The sequence below is a fragment of the Phacochoerus africanus genome, chromosome 2 (assembly GCF_016906955.1).
Source record: "Phacochoerus africanus isolate WHEZ1 chromosome 2, ROS_Pafr_v1, whole genome shotgun sequence".
In the NCBI taxonomy this organism is placed as follows: Eukaryota; Metazoa; Chordata; class Mammalia; order Artiodactyla; family Suidae; genus Phacochoerus; species Phacochoerus africanus.
In genome coordinates this window covers 273,966,869-273,983,348 of record NC_062545.1, presented here as the reverse complement: position 1 = coordinate 273,983,348, position 16,480 = coordinate 273,966,869, and the positions used below count along the sequence as shown (strand labels likewise).

Here is a 16,480-nt window from a genome sequence, read left to right as displayed (position 1 = left end):
GATTTATCACAAATAAAAAGTGCTCCAGTTGGAGGGAGCGCCCTGTGCTCTGTGGTCCATCTGCTTCCTGCTCAGTGGGGGGAGGGGAGGATGCTCTTTTTTTCATGGAAAGACAATCACAGTCCAAGGGAGCTGGTTCTCGTCATGGTTCTACTTGGCAAGTTAAAATGTGGAGCATCTTTGTCAGCTCCCTACGGGCTTTTGTTCCTCTTTTTTCTCCCCCTTTTTTCAAGGCCGCACCCACAGTATATGGAGGTTCCCACGCTAGGGGCTGAATCAGAGCTAGAGCTGCCAGCCTATACCACAGCTCACGGCAACGCCGGATCCTTAAGCCACTGAGCAAGGCCAGGGATCAAACCTGCATCCTCATGGACACTAGTCGGGTTCATTACCACTGAGCCCACAACAGGAACTCCTGCGTCGTGGCGCAGTGGTTAACGAATCCGACTAGGAACCATGAGGTTGCGGGGTCGGTCCCTGCCCTTGCTTAGTGGGTTAACGATCCGGCGTTGCCGTGAGCTGTGGTGTAAGTTGTAGAGGCGGCTCGGATCCCGCGTTGCTGTGGCTCTGGCGTAGGCAGGTGGCTACAGCTCCAATTCAACCCCTAGCCTGGGAACCTCCATATGCCTCGGGAGTGGCCCAAGAAATAGCAACAACAACAAAAAAAAAACAAACAAACAAAAAAAAAAAACTTTACCTTGCTGAGAAACCCCAAAATGGGCAGCCCTGGGGTGGGAGGTGGGAGGATGCCAGACTCAGCATCTAAGCTGTGACCTCCCGTGGCCAAAGCTGTTCTGGGAGATTCTGCCCTCTGAGAGGAAGGCAGATTTTCTATGGAAACAGCCTAATCCCACCTCCTACACACACCCCTCAGCAAGGCTCCCCAACAGGAACCACCACCCCCAGCCTCCCAGGGGTCCCCAGCACTCGGCCAGTGCACGCCGAGGACCAGGGACTGTGTGGCAAACACAGGAGGATGCAGGAAATTCCAGGAGCCCTGGAGGAGCCCCCGGGCTGCAGATCCCTGGCGAGGACCTGAAGGCGTCTCTGTGAGTTTCCTATGACTGCTGTAACAAACTGCGACAAATGCAGAGTCCTAAAACAACACACATTCATTTCTGGAGGTCAGAAGTCCTGACATCAAGGTGCTGGCAGGGCTGCGTTCCTCCGAGAGGCTCTGCGGGAGGATCCATTTCCACGGCTTTTCCAGCTTTGAAAAGCTCCCTGCATTCCTTGGACCCTGGTTCTTTCCTCCATCTTCAAAGCCAGCAACTGAGCATCATTAAATAACCCCCTCTCCCTCTGCTCCTGTCATCACGTCTCCTCTGAGTCTGAGCCTCCTGCTTCCTTGTGAGGACTTTTGTGACTCTAATGGGCCCACCTGGACAACTCAGGGTCGTCTCCCCACCTCAAGATGCCCAACGCAATCACTTTGGCAAAGTCCCTTCTGCAGGTCAAGCAAGAGCTCCTGTGGACATCACTTGGCAGAGGGGGCGTTATTCCACCTGCCACAGCCTCCACCATCCTACCTCTGTCAAGAATGGGCGTGGGGGAGTGCCCTGGTGGGACAGCAGGTCCAGGACCCAGCCTTGTCACTGCTGTGGCCCAGGTTCATCCCCTGGCCTGGGAATTTCCGCAGGCCGCCGGAACGGCCAAATACATAAATAAACAAAAGAACGGATTTGGAAAAAAGTGATTTGACTCCAAACCGACATTCCAAACATAACAGTGTTGAGAATGAAGACCCCATCTTTAAAAAGATGGAGAGGAGTTCCCATTGCGGCTCAGGGGATTAAGAACCCAACAGAGTGTCCCTGAAGAGGTGGGTTTGATCCCTGGCTGCACTCAGTGGGTTAAGGATCTAGCGTGGCTGTTGTGGCTGTGGTGCAGGCCGGCAGCGGCGGCTCAATTCGACCCCTAGCCTGGGAACTTCCATACGCCGCGGGTGTGGCCCTAAAAAGGAAAAGTAAAGAAATGAATAAAAAGATGGGGAAACTGAGGCCAGAGAGGGGAAGAGAGTCCCTCAAGGTCAGGTGGCAATGGAGTTGATTGGCTACATCACACGGACAGTGGCCCCTTCTCTCCTTTGTCATCCTAGGCCTCGAGCCAACCTCAGCGCCTGACCCATGGTAAGTGCTTAATAAATTCTATCCCAATGAGTAAATGAATGTTTACTCACAATAAAAACTGAAAATACTATTTGAGCAGCTCCAAGTCAGGACCCAAGTTTCGCCGACATCCTGGGCCCAGCACAAGGCCGGGCGTAAATCAAGACTCCGCACATGTTTGCGGAGCGCCAACCCCGCCTGATCCCCAGGCCCTCCCACCACAGCGGGCTGCTGCCCATCGCTCAGAGAAACGGCTCCCAAAAGAGGCAGGAAACCAAATGTGGTTATTTGGGGCCTGCGGGGGCTTGGGCAGATGAAAGGAGGGCTGGCCGGACGGACAAAAGGGCTTGTGACCCCTCTTGAGACAGAGGGCGGGTCCCTTCAAAAGCTCCCCCCGAGTTCTGAACGAAGACGCCCCTCAGGAGCCTGAACACTTACTTAGAGACACGCACAGACCCACAGATGCACAAAAACTAGTCTGATTTCTTCCTTTCACTGCAGAGGACCCCCAAACCAGCTCTGGGAGCTACCGACCCATCCCATCATTCCAGGGTGGGACCAGATTCCAAGAGATGTCCAGATGGGGCTGGGAGCACGAGGGTCATCTCTCTGCCTCTCCTTCTTGCTGCCCCCCTGCCCGGACGCCCACCCATCCATCTACAGCGTCGGGCGGTGACACAGAGATGGATGCCTTCTTGTCCTTAATTAATGCTGGTCCACGGCTTCATTTGTCATTCCCGGGACCGGTGGCACCATCATCACTCACCATCCCGAAGCTTCCTTTCATCAGCGTGGCCATTTCAAGACCTGTCTTCCAGCAGGAGAGAGTGAGGTACCAGGGCAGAACACCTGGCACGTCCCCATGTGAATTCGCCCACCGAGAGGGGTTGCTGGAGCCCCTCTCCATCTCCCTCCCTCACCCCTTCCAGACAGGGCTGGCTCTGGGCAAAAAAGTCCTGACCACCTTTCATCTTAAGATGCTGCCCTTCCTAGCACGATGTTGATATTGATGACAACGCTGCTGCTGCTGCTGCTGCTGTTGATAGGATGCTGTTGCTGAGGCTGAGGCTGATGATGATATGATGCTGATGATGCGGATGCTGATATGCTGCTGCTGTTGATGCTGCTGCAGCTGCTGTTGCTATGATGCTGCTGCTGCTCGTGATGCTGCTGATGTCGATGATGCTGCTGGTGGTGGCGGAGGTGGAAGCGGGTGATGGCCCTAACAGCAGCTGCTATGCACAGAGCACTTGTTATTTTACAGAGTTTAGCGCAGGCGTATGAACAGCTCACTGTCAGAACTGAGGATGCCAGGTCATACAGCTAGGAAATGGTACTTAACATCTGTACTAGTTTCCTGGGGTCACTGTAATAAAATACCACAAACTTGGTGGCTTTACACAACAGAAATGTATTTTCTCTCAGTCCTGGAGGCTGGAAGTTCAAAATTAAGATGTCAGCAAGCCATGCTCTCGCTAAAGGCTCTTGGGGAGAAATTGCCACATATGCTTTCGACATTTTTGTTTCCAGTGATTCTAGCAAAATCCCTGCTACTCCTTAGCTTGTAAATGCATCTTCCCTCCAATTCTGCCTCCACTGTCACAAGGCCTTCTCCCTGTGTCTCCTCCCTTCTTATAAGGACACCAGCCGTATCGGATTAAGGGCTCGCTTTTCTTCAGTACAACTTCGTTTTAACTAAGTACATCTTCAATTCCTACTTCCTAATAAGGTCACATTCTGAGGTTCTAGGGAGGGCAGGAATTTTGTGAGGACACTGTTTAATCTACAATAATGTCCAAATCCACTTATTTGGCTCCAAAGCCTGTTCTCTTCGCCCCTGGCTATCCTGCCTCCCAAAATAATGGTGATGGTACGACGACAGCATCCGTGTCTTAAATTCATTAAGATTCTGGTCTATGCCCTTGACACACGTTCACTCGAAAAGACCTTACAGCAACCTCTGAAGTGTCTTATTTATTCGTCCCCTTTTAGAGATGAGAATTCCATTCCTAGGGAGGTAAAGCAAACTGTCCAAGGTCTTACGAGGAAGCAGCAGAGATGGGATTCAAACCTGGGTCCATCGGCCCCCGGATCCAAACTCTCAACTGTGCAGGAAGCTACAGACACTTGGAATTGGTCCCCTAGTCCCTCATTCCTGTTCCTGGAAGGAGAAGGAGGACCATGAGCAAAGGGGTGGGGCCCTTGCCAAACAGCTGGGGAAACGTGGCGTGCAGTCCCTCCCAGCAGGGTCCACCGGCTGCAGTGATGACTAAACCCGTGACCTTGACGTCGCTTGTGCTGCCGTCGAGCATATGAGCCCCAGAAGCCTGGCCGCCAACCATCTCTCCATAGGCAAGTTTTTCCACTCAACGAGAGGAGGCTGTGGAGCCTCTGGGACATGTGAGGGTCACACACAGGAAGGACCACCCAGCCCTTCACGCAGGTGATGCTCCAGCCCCTCACCCAGTGGTCAGAGCCAGGCGCTAGAGATCCAGTCTCAGAAAGACCTCGTGGCCAGGGCTCCTCCCTGAGCCTGCCTCTCCCACCTCCTTCTTGAAAGCAGGGCTCGAATCCCGGAGTCAACTCTGGATGTGCACACACCCCCTCCTCCAGCGCAGGGACCCCAGGCAGGGTCCCACACTCTGTCACCATCATGGACAAACTGTGTCCCCTCTCTGTGATTCAGTCACCCCATTTCTAAAAGGCAGGGGCTGGAGTTCCCGTCATGGCGAAGTGGTTAACGAATCCGACTAGGAACCATGAGGTTGCGGGTTCGATCCCTGCCCTTGCTCAGTGGGTTGAGGATCCAGCATTGCCGTGAGCTGTGGTGTAGGTCGCAGACATGGCTTGGATCCTGCGTTGCTGTGGCTGTGGTATAGGCTGGTAGCCACAGCTCCGATTCAACCCCTAGCCTGGGAACCTCCATATGCCGTGGGAGCGGCCCAAGAAATGGCACAAAGACAAAAAATAAAAATAAAAAAATAAAATAAAATAAAAGGCAGGGGCAGGAGTCCCTATCATGGCTCAATGGATTAAGAACCCGACTAGTATCATGAGGATGCGGGTTGGATCCCTGGCCTCGCTCAGTGGGTTAGAGGATCCGGCGTCACCTGGAGCTGTGGTGTAGGGGGCACGTGGACTCAGATCCCGTGTTGCTGTGCCTGTGATGCAGGCCGGCAGCTACAGCTCTGATCCAACCCCTAGCCTGGGAACCTTCACACACTGCAGGTGTGGCCCTAAAAAAGCAAAAAATAAAAATAAATAAATAAAAGGCATGGGTGGGAGAAAAGGAAGTCGAGCCTGCTAGAACGACACCAGTTGCTGAGCCCAGGGCTGGCTGAATCAATTCCCCTGAAGATGCCCTGAAGGACAGACGAGGATGGGATGAGGGGCCATCCGGGACAGGGACATGCTAACCCAGGTGGCAGCCCTCAGGCCTCCAGGGAGAGACGCACCAGGGCCAGGCCAAAGGGCGGGATCTTCCTCTCAGAGCAAAGACTGCCTGTTATCTATTTCATGATGAGGGGCTGGTTCATAGCAATGTCACTCCAGGGTGACAGTACACACACACACACACACACACACGCATGCAGTCAGAGGCCCAGCCGCCTCACCTTAGAGGAAATTCTGTAAACTAAACAGGTTTGCTCTGCCTGCCCGCATCCTGGCTGCCAACCCACTAAAACCGTCTCTTCTCTGGGGAAAGCTGACAGCAAGACCCAGAAAAGATGCTCGAACTCCCTCTCCATCAGACGCTGGCTCATTAAAACGGGCCACCATTTCTCATCTGTCAAATTAGAAAAATAAAAAAGGCGGGGTGGGGAGTGATGTCCCCACATGCCAGCAAGGATGTGGGGAACGGAACGCTGTCGCAGACTCTCCATCGGACGGCAAGATGGTAGAGCATTTGGGGAGGACAAGGTGCTGATTGATACCGATTAAGATACAAAGTGGTCATGTGATTTAACAATGCAATCGCATTTCTGCAAATCTCCCCTAGAGGTATGTTTTTGCAAATGTGTGTGTTTACTGTAAAGAAACTGAAAGCAATTCATTCTCCACAATGTGACAATGGCTGGAAAAAGCAAGTTAAGATACATTAGGATCCCTCCTGTAACACTTTCTGTAGTCATTAAAGCAATGGGGTGGGAGTACTCGCTGTGGCTCGCAGGTTAAGAACCAACATAGCAAGGTGGAGGGTTCAATCCCTGACCTCACTCAGTAAGTTAAGGATCTGGTGTTGCTGCAAGAAGTGGCATAGGTCTTCGATGAGGCTTGGATCCTGCATTGCTGTGGCTGTGGTGTAAGCCACTGCAGGTCTCATTTAACCCCTAGCCTGGGAACGTCACATGCCACTGGTGTAGCCCTAAAAAGAAAAAAGAAAAAAAAAACCAGTGTGGATTGATATTTCCTAACATGAAAAGATATTCATGATATATTATGTGGGAGACAAAAATAAGCTGCAAAACAGCATGCATAGTATCATGGCATTTTTGTTTTGTTTTGTTTTTTGTCTTTTTAGGGCTGCACCTGGGGCATATGGAGGTTCCCAGGCCAGGGGTCAAACTGGAGCTATAGCTGCCAGCCTACGCCAGAGCCACAGCAACACCAGATCTGAGCCGCCTCTGCGACCTACACCACAGCTCACCGCAATGCCGGATCCTTAACTCACTGAGCGAGACCAGGGATCGAACCCACAACCTCATGGTTCCTAGTCGGATTTGTTTCCACTGCGCCACAATGGGAACTCCCTAATGCCATTTTTATATAATTAAAAAAAACTAAGTGTAGACATGTGTACAAGTGAGTTATACACACACAGTCTGGAAGCACACAAAATCATTAAAAGTGCTTGTTATCTCTTGAAAGCAGCGTTATTAGAACATTTTACAAGCGTGGATTAAATTTGTAATTTTCTGAGGAAACTTAATAACTTATTAACTGCAAGAGCTAAGCCCTGATGCCAAAACTCGAAAAGAACAAAGAACACAAAGAAAGAATATCACTTCCTGATGATACATATTGAGATAAATGCAAAACTGCGAAACAAAACACTGGCAAATAGAATCCAGCTGTATATGAAAGAAGAATCCACCAGGACCAAGCAGAGCTTATGCAAGGAATGTGGAAATAGTTTAAAATGAAGGAATCATGGAGTTTCCACTGTGGCCCAGTGGGTTAAGAATCTGACTGCAGTGGGCTTGGCTCAGATTCCGCATTGCTATGGCTGCGGTGTAGGCCGGCAGCTACAGCTCTGATTGGACCCCTAGTCTGGGAACCTCATATGCCGTGGGTGCGCCCCTAGAAAAGACAAAAAAAAAAAAAAGAATCTGACTGCAGTGGCTTGGGTTGCTGTGGAGGCAGACGTCTGATGCCCAGCCAGGCACAGTGGGGTAAAGGATCCAACGTTAGTGCAGCTATGGCAGAGGTCGAAGCTGCAACTCAGATTCAATCCCTGGTCCAGGAATTTCCATATGCCGTGGGGAAGGCGATTAAATTATTTAATTAATTACAAAGAAATGAAGGAATCACATCAAAAGATCAACAGGAGAAAGATCTTACAAATAGCTCAACACCACCAGAAAGTCAGTGGCTAAAATCAACCCCCATTCTCATGTGGGTTTTTTGCTTTGGGGGTGCTTCCTGACCTTAGTGAGTTAATAAGGAAAGCATCTTCCTTCACCTGATGAAGAAAACCTCAAACCAAAAACCAACATCATACAATGACACGAGTAGAAGCAAGAAAAGACCAACTTTGGACACCGCCAGTACTTGACACTGATCTAAAAATTCTCGCTGCTAAGTACCACAACACATGTCAAACAAGTGAAATACCTGATTGGAAAAGAGGAAACAATATTTCAGTTTGGACTGTCTGTGGCCATCAACCTAGAAAACTCAAGACATTACCCCCCAAAGATAAGAACTAGTTTTTTAAAAAGGCTTCAGTAAGAAAATTGGAAACGAAATAAATATATGAAAATAAATTGCCTTCCAACATACTAGCAATACTCATTTGCAAAAAATGTAATGGAACAAAAATTTCTGGTCAAAATAGTCATACGAAAACCAAAATATTTAGAAATGATCTTAAAAAGAAATGGGTGGAACCTAGGAGGAAAAAAAAAACTTACGAATTTTTACTAAAGGAAATAAATATGCGAAAATAGGCAAATCTCTCTTAGATGGAAGCAACTGAATTTTTTTAAATGACAATTCTTCCCCAAATTAAGATTTAACATGATCCTGAACAAAATCACAGTAGGAATATCTTTTTTTGGAAGGTGACTAAGTTTTTCTACTTTTCAAGTGAAAGAATACATGTCCAAGAACATTTTGAAATGGTTGAAGATGAATAAAAAGAACATGAAGAAGGTGCAGGGCTAAGTAACTCTGGAAGCAAGTTGAGTCTAAGAGACTGAAAACAAAAGAACTGCACCCTAGTTAATAAAGTTGTTTTCCAGGGGTGCAATTTAGCGATGCTAAAACCTTCGATGAAGTCAATCAGACAATGAGACACCAACATCCAATGCCATCGCTGACACGTGGAATCTGAAAAAAGGACGCAATGAACTTCTTTGCAGAACAGATACTGACTCACAGACTTTGAAAAACTTATGGTTTCCAAAGGAGAGAGGTTGGGGGGTGGGGAGAGGCGCTGGGGGTCTGGGATGGACATGCTGTAAAGTTGGGTTGTGATGATTGTTGCACCCCTACAAATGTAATAAATTCATTGAGTAATTTTTAAAAATGAAATAAATACATAAATAAAACCACGAGAGATGTGTACTGAAACTGAACAAATTAAGTACGTGGATCGTGGGTAGTGGATGAAGAGAGACACATGAGTCACTGTCCGAGTGGGAGGCTGCAGGTAAGCAAGAGTAGGAGGTTAGGTGTTCCCATCATGGCGCAGTGGAAATGAATCCAATTAGGAGCCATAAGATTGTGGGTTCGATCCCTGGCCTCGCTCCGTGGGTTAAGGATCCTGCGTTGCCGTGAACTGTGGTGTAGGTCTCAGCGTGGCTCAGATCTGGCGTTGCTGTGGCTGTGGCGTAGGCTGGCAGCTGTAGCTCCAGTTAGACCCCTAGCCTGGGAACCTCCATATGCCATGGGGGTGGCCCTAAAAATCAAAAAAAAAAAAAAAAAGAAAAAAAGAGTAGGAGGTTAGAAGGATCACCTGGTAATGACTTGGAGATGAGGACAACAGAAGGCACTCATGTGCAGCTTAATGTGGATGCAGCTGGTTACATACAGAAATATTATAGATACAGCTATGTAAGCAGGTTACATATACACGTATCTCCCTGCTCTGTCAGCTAAGGGTCTAGAAGCACTGACATCCCAGTAGCAGCAAGCACACCTGGCACTCAGATGCTGGTGTCTAATACCATTTTTTAGTCAAAGGAACCAGGGCTCCTTGGAGAAGTTGCTAATTCTAGGACTGGGGCGGGAAATATATGAGTCCAGAACATCTTGAACTGCCAGAAAGTAAGAAAGTGCTTTAAAAAAAAAAAAAATCCACAACAATGGGGGTATGTCAAAGGCCCAGAGAAGCCAAACGGAAGAGCTTCAAAGCTGGGAAAACTTGAGCAAGAAAATAAATAATGGGAGTTCCCGTCGTGGCGCAGTGGTTAACGAATCCGACTAGGAACCATGAGGTTGTGGGTTCGGTCCCTGCCCTTGCTCAGTGGGTTAACGATCCGGCGTTGCCGTGAGCTGTGGTGTAGGTTGCAGACGCGGCTCGGATCCCACGTTGCTGTGGCTGTGGTGTAGGCCAGAGACTACAGCTCCGATTGGACCCCTAGCCTGGGAACCTCCATATGCTGGGGGAGCGGCCCAAGAAATAGCAAAATGACAAAAAAAAAAAAGAAAAGAAAAGAAAAGAAATAATGTAGGACCGGATTGCCACCCAAAGTATAAAACAAATATCTATGAGTCCAAACCGATACATTTAACTGATTAAATAAATAAGTGGGGGAGGAGAGTCAACTCTCTCATGCAGAAAAATTCCAAATAATTTATGTAAATCCTCCACCTTTGGGAGGTGGATCGCCACTCCCTGCTTCTTTTTTTTTTCCTTGCTTGCTTTTTAGGGCCGCACCTGCAGCATATGGAGAGTCCCAGGCTAGGGGTCAAATCGGAGCTGCTGCTGCCAGCCTACACCACAGCCACAGCCACACTGGATCCGAGCCACATCTGCAACCTACACCACAAGTCACAGCAACGCCAGATCCCCGACTCACTGAGCAAGGCTAGGGATGGAGCCTGCATCCTCATGGATACTAGTTGGATTCATTTCTGCTTCGCTGCAACGGGAACTCCACAAGTCCCTCCTTCTTAAGGGTGGGTTGTGTGTCGTGACTTTCTTCCAAAGACGACAGTGTGGAAAGGGAGAAAGGAAAGAGTAACCTTACAGTGAAGACACCTGACCCCCTCGGCCAGGCGCTCAAGGTCAACAACAGGAGTGATAAGTCATATTGACAGTATGTACCCCTGATACGATGTGATGAGCCTGGCGCTGTTCCACTGTGGTTCTCCTCCCATTACCCAGTCTAACTGCAGGAGACATCAGACAAATAACGCCTGTGGGACAAGACATCGGGGCAATACACGTCCAAACAGACAAGAGAGACCATCACAATGAAAAGGAGCCCAAGGCGACCCAATAATTAAATGCCTGGATGGGATCCCGGAAGGGAGGTCAAGGAAAACTTAGGAAATCTGCCATCATTACTGCAAGATGGTAATCAGGGGAAACTGGGTGTTAGTATATGGGAACTACTGTGCTATCTTTGCAATAATTCTGTAGATTTAAAACTGTTCGAAAATTAAAAGTTTATTTTACATTCCATCCCTGACCTGGGAACTTCCACATACTGGGGGCGTGGCCAAAAAATAATAATAGTAAGAGGAAGCATTTGCCCTACTATAAAGCCAAATATAATGTGCTCCTGGCATAAGAATTTTCATACAATGAGGCAGAATGGAAAGTCCAGAGAAATTCTTTTTTTTTTTTTGTCTTTTTGCCTTTTCTAGGGCCGCTCCCACGGCATATGAGGTTCCCAGGCTAGGGGTCAAATCAGAGCTGTAGCCACCGGCCTACTCAAGAGCCACAGCAACACGGGATCTGACCTGCGTCTGCAGCCTACACCGTAGCTCACGGCAATGCCGGATCCTTAACCCACTGAGCAAGGGCAGGGACCGAACCCGCAACCTCGTGGTTCCTAGTCAGATTCGTTAACCACTGAGCCATGACGGGAACTCCCAGATAAATTCTTAATAGATGTAAATTGTGGATAAAGGCAGGATCCAAATGAAAGTGGAAAAAAAAGGATTATTTGATTAAAATGTACCTGAACAATTAATTATCCTGTTCTCGAAGAATCACATCAAATTATTTTTAATATTAGGGGCCAAATTTTGTAATTCCAGATTAAAAAATAAAACAGAAAGAGAAAAAAAAGAAAACAAATGAAAAAACCTACAACATGTACCTGATTCTATGATAGAAGTCTGCCTAAGAATAAAAGCAAAGAAATTGCAAAGGAAAAAAGCCAAGAGATTTAGCTACATAAACATTTAAAACTTCAGAACATAAAGAATCACAAACAAGCTGAAAAAGCAAACAGGAAAAATACTAGTCACACAACAAAGAACAACTATCACCAATATAAAAGTCCTCATTCCAATTGATAAAAAACAAACAAAAAAAACACTAAAAACCGCACTGGAAAAATGAGTAAAGGAACCAACAACTTACAAAAGAAGAAAATCACACACACACACACACAAAATCTAGTGAACACACACAAAATCTTACTGAACCTCACTAGCAATTAAAAAAAGAAGGCATCACTTTCCATTTTTGAATTAGGGAAAAAAATATTATCCTAGAACCCCTACAGTTGGTGGCAGCTGCTCTGGAATGTCCCCTCAAATGCTTCTGGTGCACGTTTAAACTCCTGGACATTTTGGGAAAACAACTGGAAGAGTTGCCCACCCACTCCCTGAGTTAAAAATGACCTGGGAACTCCACTTTCAAAACCTCAATCCAACAACAACAAAAACACAACCAAAGATGAAGACCAAGATTTATGAACCAGAGGGCTTTTTGCAACATTGGAATAGAGAAAAACTGAAAACAACCTAAATTTCAGCCAAAATAAAACCATTAGCAAAATTCTAAATTTACAGTTTGGGAACATGCTAATTTTTTTTTTTTCCCCATGTAAAAAGATTTAAAAATATTTCCAAAGCACAGGTTCTGGTTTATCTCCAAGCATGTGCAGCCAGAACCACTGAAACTTGTCCTGCAAAGAGTGGTTTTGGGGGTTTAAAGTTGGCAGGTTTCCTTTAAGAGCTTTTTCAACTGGCAGCCCTGGGGTGTAAGGGGGGATCCCTGAACTGTCAGCTAAAAGCCCCGGCTCTCAGCTCCCCTTCCACCAAAGGGAATTCCATTGGCTGATTCAAAAGACACAGCTAGACCTAAAGCACAGCTCCAATCCCTGCTCAGAAGCCCTCAGGGGCTGCTCGAAGCCCATAGAAGGAAATTTCAGGGCTCCAAGTTCTCAGTCCCGTGGTCACAGCCAGGACCGAACTTGCCTGGCCCCCCTTTCCCATTTCACCCCTCCTGTGCCCCAAGCTCCACACACACCTGTCCCCACATGTCAGCCCCCATCCAGGGAGCTCCATGTGCCTGGGGAGTCCTCCCCTGCCGACCCCACCCCCGTGCCGTGTCCCGGGCACCTAGCATCCATCACCCAGACACAGGCTCAAAACCTGATTCATTTCCCTTCATGTTTTTCAAGCCCAGCTCCAATACCACTTCCTCAGAGAGGTTTTGGTTGGTCCCCTCCCTCACTGACCCAAGGTCAGGAGCTAAGAGAAGGGACGCTTTCTCTCCTCCACCTGGCTGGTCCCCAGTAGGCTGCCCACTCGTTGGTATGAACCCTGCCCCCTTCACACCGGGAGCCTCATAAGACTGTGCGCACAGCACAGGTTCAATAGATGCTGACCTGGACGTGGGGTGTCCGTGCGAAGCATGGTTCGGGGAACAGGGGCGGGGGAGGAGGATGGGATTTTTTTCTTTGGTTTTCTAGAAGATGGAGTGCATGTCAGAGCATCATATGTGCCCTCAGGGCCCAGGGAGGAGAGGAGAGGTTGAAGAAAGGAAGGTGGGTGTCCCAGGACACTATGTCTGATTCCCACAGGCTGCTCTCCTACCCTGCAACTGCAGCCAAGCGTGTGAGAGACAAATATGGGTTATGAATCAGAAATTACATCAGCCTGGCAGGTAGCCTTGCATAAGTCCCAAGCATGTCCCGAACCTCAGTTTCTCCGGTTGTAAGAGAAGGGGTGGCTTAGATGATCTCTAAGCTCCAGCAATGTCATATCTTTGCAAACCCAAGAATGACCCAGAAAAAGGAGTGAGAAACTGGGGTGCATCGAGGGTGAACTGTCTGAGCCGAACCCCCCAGGACCCCCCCTCACAATTCCCCACGTCTTCACAATTCCCCCAACCTTGCTGCCACCCACCCCCAGGTGGCAACTGTCCTTTGAATGTCCCCAGAAGTCTTTTTTTAGACCCCTGGCTTCTGGGCCCAGAACCCCTGGAGGCAGAGGGCCTCCACACTCAACCTCAGGGCTGTGTAGGATTATATCACACTCACTGCTGCCCGTTTTTCAAATATCTGTAATGATGCTGTGATTAATAAAGGAAAATTCTTCTAAAGGGGCTTACTAACTATCTCATTGTGTATTTTCGCAGCACAAGAACACTTGGCAGTACAGTTCTGCAAGAGACCTGCCATTTTCATTTAATTTTTCTGCCTTTATAAAGCTATCCCTCTGGATAGGCAGGTGGATAGGTAGAAATATGTGGGGGGAAAAAAAACAGGAAAATTAATCATAGGATGTAGACAATAGGCAGACAGGTTTTCCTATAGTTTTTTCCCCGATTTTACTGTTAAGTCTTAAGTGTTTTGTGAAAGGTACTGGAGAAAAAAAAAATCCGGCCACTCAGAAAGTTGAGAGTCTGAGCAAGCTTAACAGCTGTAAACTGCAAACTCACCACCGTGGGGTCTCCCGGGGGTCTTTTCAAAGGCATATCCCAAACACTGAGCTAAGAGTTAGACTGCCTGCGTGGATGAAGAGGTTGGGGGGTGCGGAGGAACTGGCAGCGCGCTTAGGGTGGTGGCGCGGGTTGGGGTGGGAGGCAACCTGGCTGCTGTTTTTCTCGCGGGAACAGGTGAGGGGCAAGGTGCAGAACGAGTTCGCTGGCCGGGGGTCGGGCGGGGGGACCGAGGGGCGGAGGGCGTCTTCTGCCCCTCGCCCCGCTCCAAGCCCATCATGAGAGTGAATGCTAAGAATTAACCGAACGCAAACCCGCAAACCCGACAGCGGCTCCTGCGTGCCAGGCCCTGGACACGAAGGGCCCATTTCAACATCTCAACGAGTTTGGGAGGCAGTTCTCGCCCCGTTTTCATGAAAGCGGAAAGTGAGGCTCCAAAAGGTAAGGTCACTTGCTGAAGTCGCACAGCCAGGAGATGGCAGCAGGGTATATGAGCGCCGTGCCCCCCTCCTCTCCGTCCCTGGCCTGACGATGCCAGCCGGGAAGCGCGGGAGAAGGGGCGAGCAGGTTCGAGGTTGAAGGACGCGCGCGGCTGCAGGACCAGCCCTAGGTGCCCGGGGCAGGGCAGTGAACGCGCGGGAGTAGGCGCCTCCGCCCGGCCGCGGTTCAGCCAGCCGGCGTCCAGGTGCGCCCTGGGCGCAAGGCGGGCAGGTGAGCACACCACGCCAGGCAGGTGAGCACACCAAGCCAAGGCGCCAGGTCCCGCGCACGGCGGGTGTGGGGGGCGCGGGGGGCGCTACCTGGGTCGTGGAAGGGCACCAGCGCGTAGTTGGCGATGGTCCGGCTGCCGCGACTCAAGCTGCGCTCGAGAATGCGCGAGGCGCCGTCCATCACCTGCATCAGGTCGTCCCACATGGAGCCGGTGACGTCGAAGACGATGGCCAGAGTAGCGTCCCCCGTGGTAGGGGGCAGCGGCGTCCCGGTCGCGCCGGCCACCGCCGAGACCGCCATCAGCAGCGGCAGGAGCGGCGTCATGGTGAGCGCGGCCGAGGGGCTGCGCCCGCCGCGGTGGGTGCGCGCGGGTCCCTGCGAGCGCGACCGCCCTGGTGCACCCAGCCACCCCTCGACGCTGCGCCTCGCTCCGTCGGGCCGCGGCCGCCGGTGCGCGCGCGGGAAGTGGGCTCGCGGCGGGGTCCCCCTGCTGGGAGCACGAGGCGGGTCCTAGAGCCCACCCCGTTCAGGGTCACGAGCCCGCCTCCTCCGCTCCCCCCCACCCCCGCTGTGACTCAAACTTTCCCGGCCCCCGCTGCTCGCCAGTCCAGACCCGAGGTTAGGAGAGGACGCGGGGCGGACGGCAGAAGGGAGCTGGGGCCAAGGCCAAAGCCGCGAGGGATGGGACACACGGGAGGCACTGGACACCTGCGCCTCCCGCCGACCGCGCGCCCCGCTGCGGAGGCGGAGAGGGAAGGGAAACCGCAGGGCCCCTGCGATGGAAGGCTGTCCGCAGGCTCTGGCTTGTGTGGCTCCCCCAGCCCCCTACAAACTGCCCGAGACAGACAGACAGACACACACACACACACACAGCAACTCCCTTTCTTTCCACAGGGATCTGTGATTCCCAGTTATTGCCTGTTATTACTGATACTATAATCAGGGACCGGAAGTTGAGCAGCTACTAAGTGCTAGGTGTTTTCATGTATTTATGGTTTCCTTGAGTGCTGGCTGCAACCATGGAGGGAGGCGCCAAAGCTAAACCCATTTTACAGAGTAGCAAACCGAAGCTCCGTTGTTTGCTTGAAGCCACTCAGTTCTCAGGTAGTAGAGACTTGATTAGAAGCCAGGTCTAGAAAGACCCCAAAGCCCCTGGGCTCTGCTGCCTCCCCTAAGTGTTATTAGACACTGTGCTAGGTCATCTGATGACTCAGAGGATGGCAGCTGCCCTCGCCAGATCCACTGGATCCCATGGAAGGTTCTGATACACACCAAGATGCTAGTGGGATGGGTCTGTACAGCCATCCCATCCCAGACAGCGCTCTCTCTCAGCTTCTGGAGTCTGTCCCCGGCTGCTCATCCCAGGCTGTGCTCCTGGCTTATTTCTCTACCTCTCTCCCTCATGGTCTATGAGCCTCTTGAGGGCAGGGCTGCGTCTCTATTCCCCTCCCCCACATCAGCCCCTAGTTCCCAGTCCCTGGCACATGGTGGGGACTAACTCAGTACCACCTCAATAAAGAAGAGGCAGCTTTTGTGGACCTGCCTGGTTTTGAGAGCCATGGGGGAGAGCCCAGCTTGGCCCTCTGAT

At 50.3% G+C, this 16,480-nt stretch overlaps 1 protein-coding gene across 7 annotated transcripts in view; it reads right to left on the bottom strand.

Annotated features, from left to right (window-relative positions):
* HMCN2 (hemicentin 2) overlaps positions 1-15,257 on the bottom strand; it is a 162,589-nt gene extending 147,332 nt beyond the window's left edge. For 6 of the 7 annotated variants that reach the window (XM_047768686.1, XM_047768691.1, XM_047768692.1 and 3 more), the window contains exon 1: positions 14,982-15,256. In XM_047768686.1, coding sequence (XP_047624642.1) covers positions 14,982-15,216 — 235 coding nt within the window. In that variant the 5' untranslated portion in view covers positions 15,217-15,256. Of the gene's footprint in view, positions 1-14,981 lie in introns of all 7 variants that reach the window. The other variant, XM_047768690.1, reaches the window with a different exon arrangement.
* Between the last annotated feature and the right edge of the window lie 1,223 nt (positions 15,258-16,480).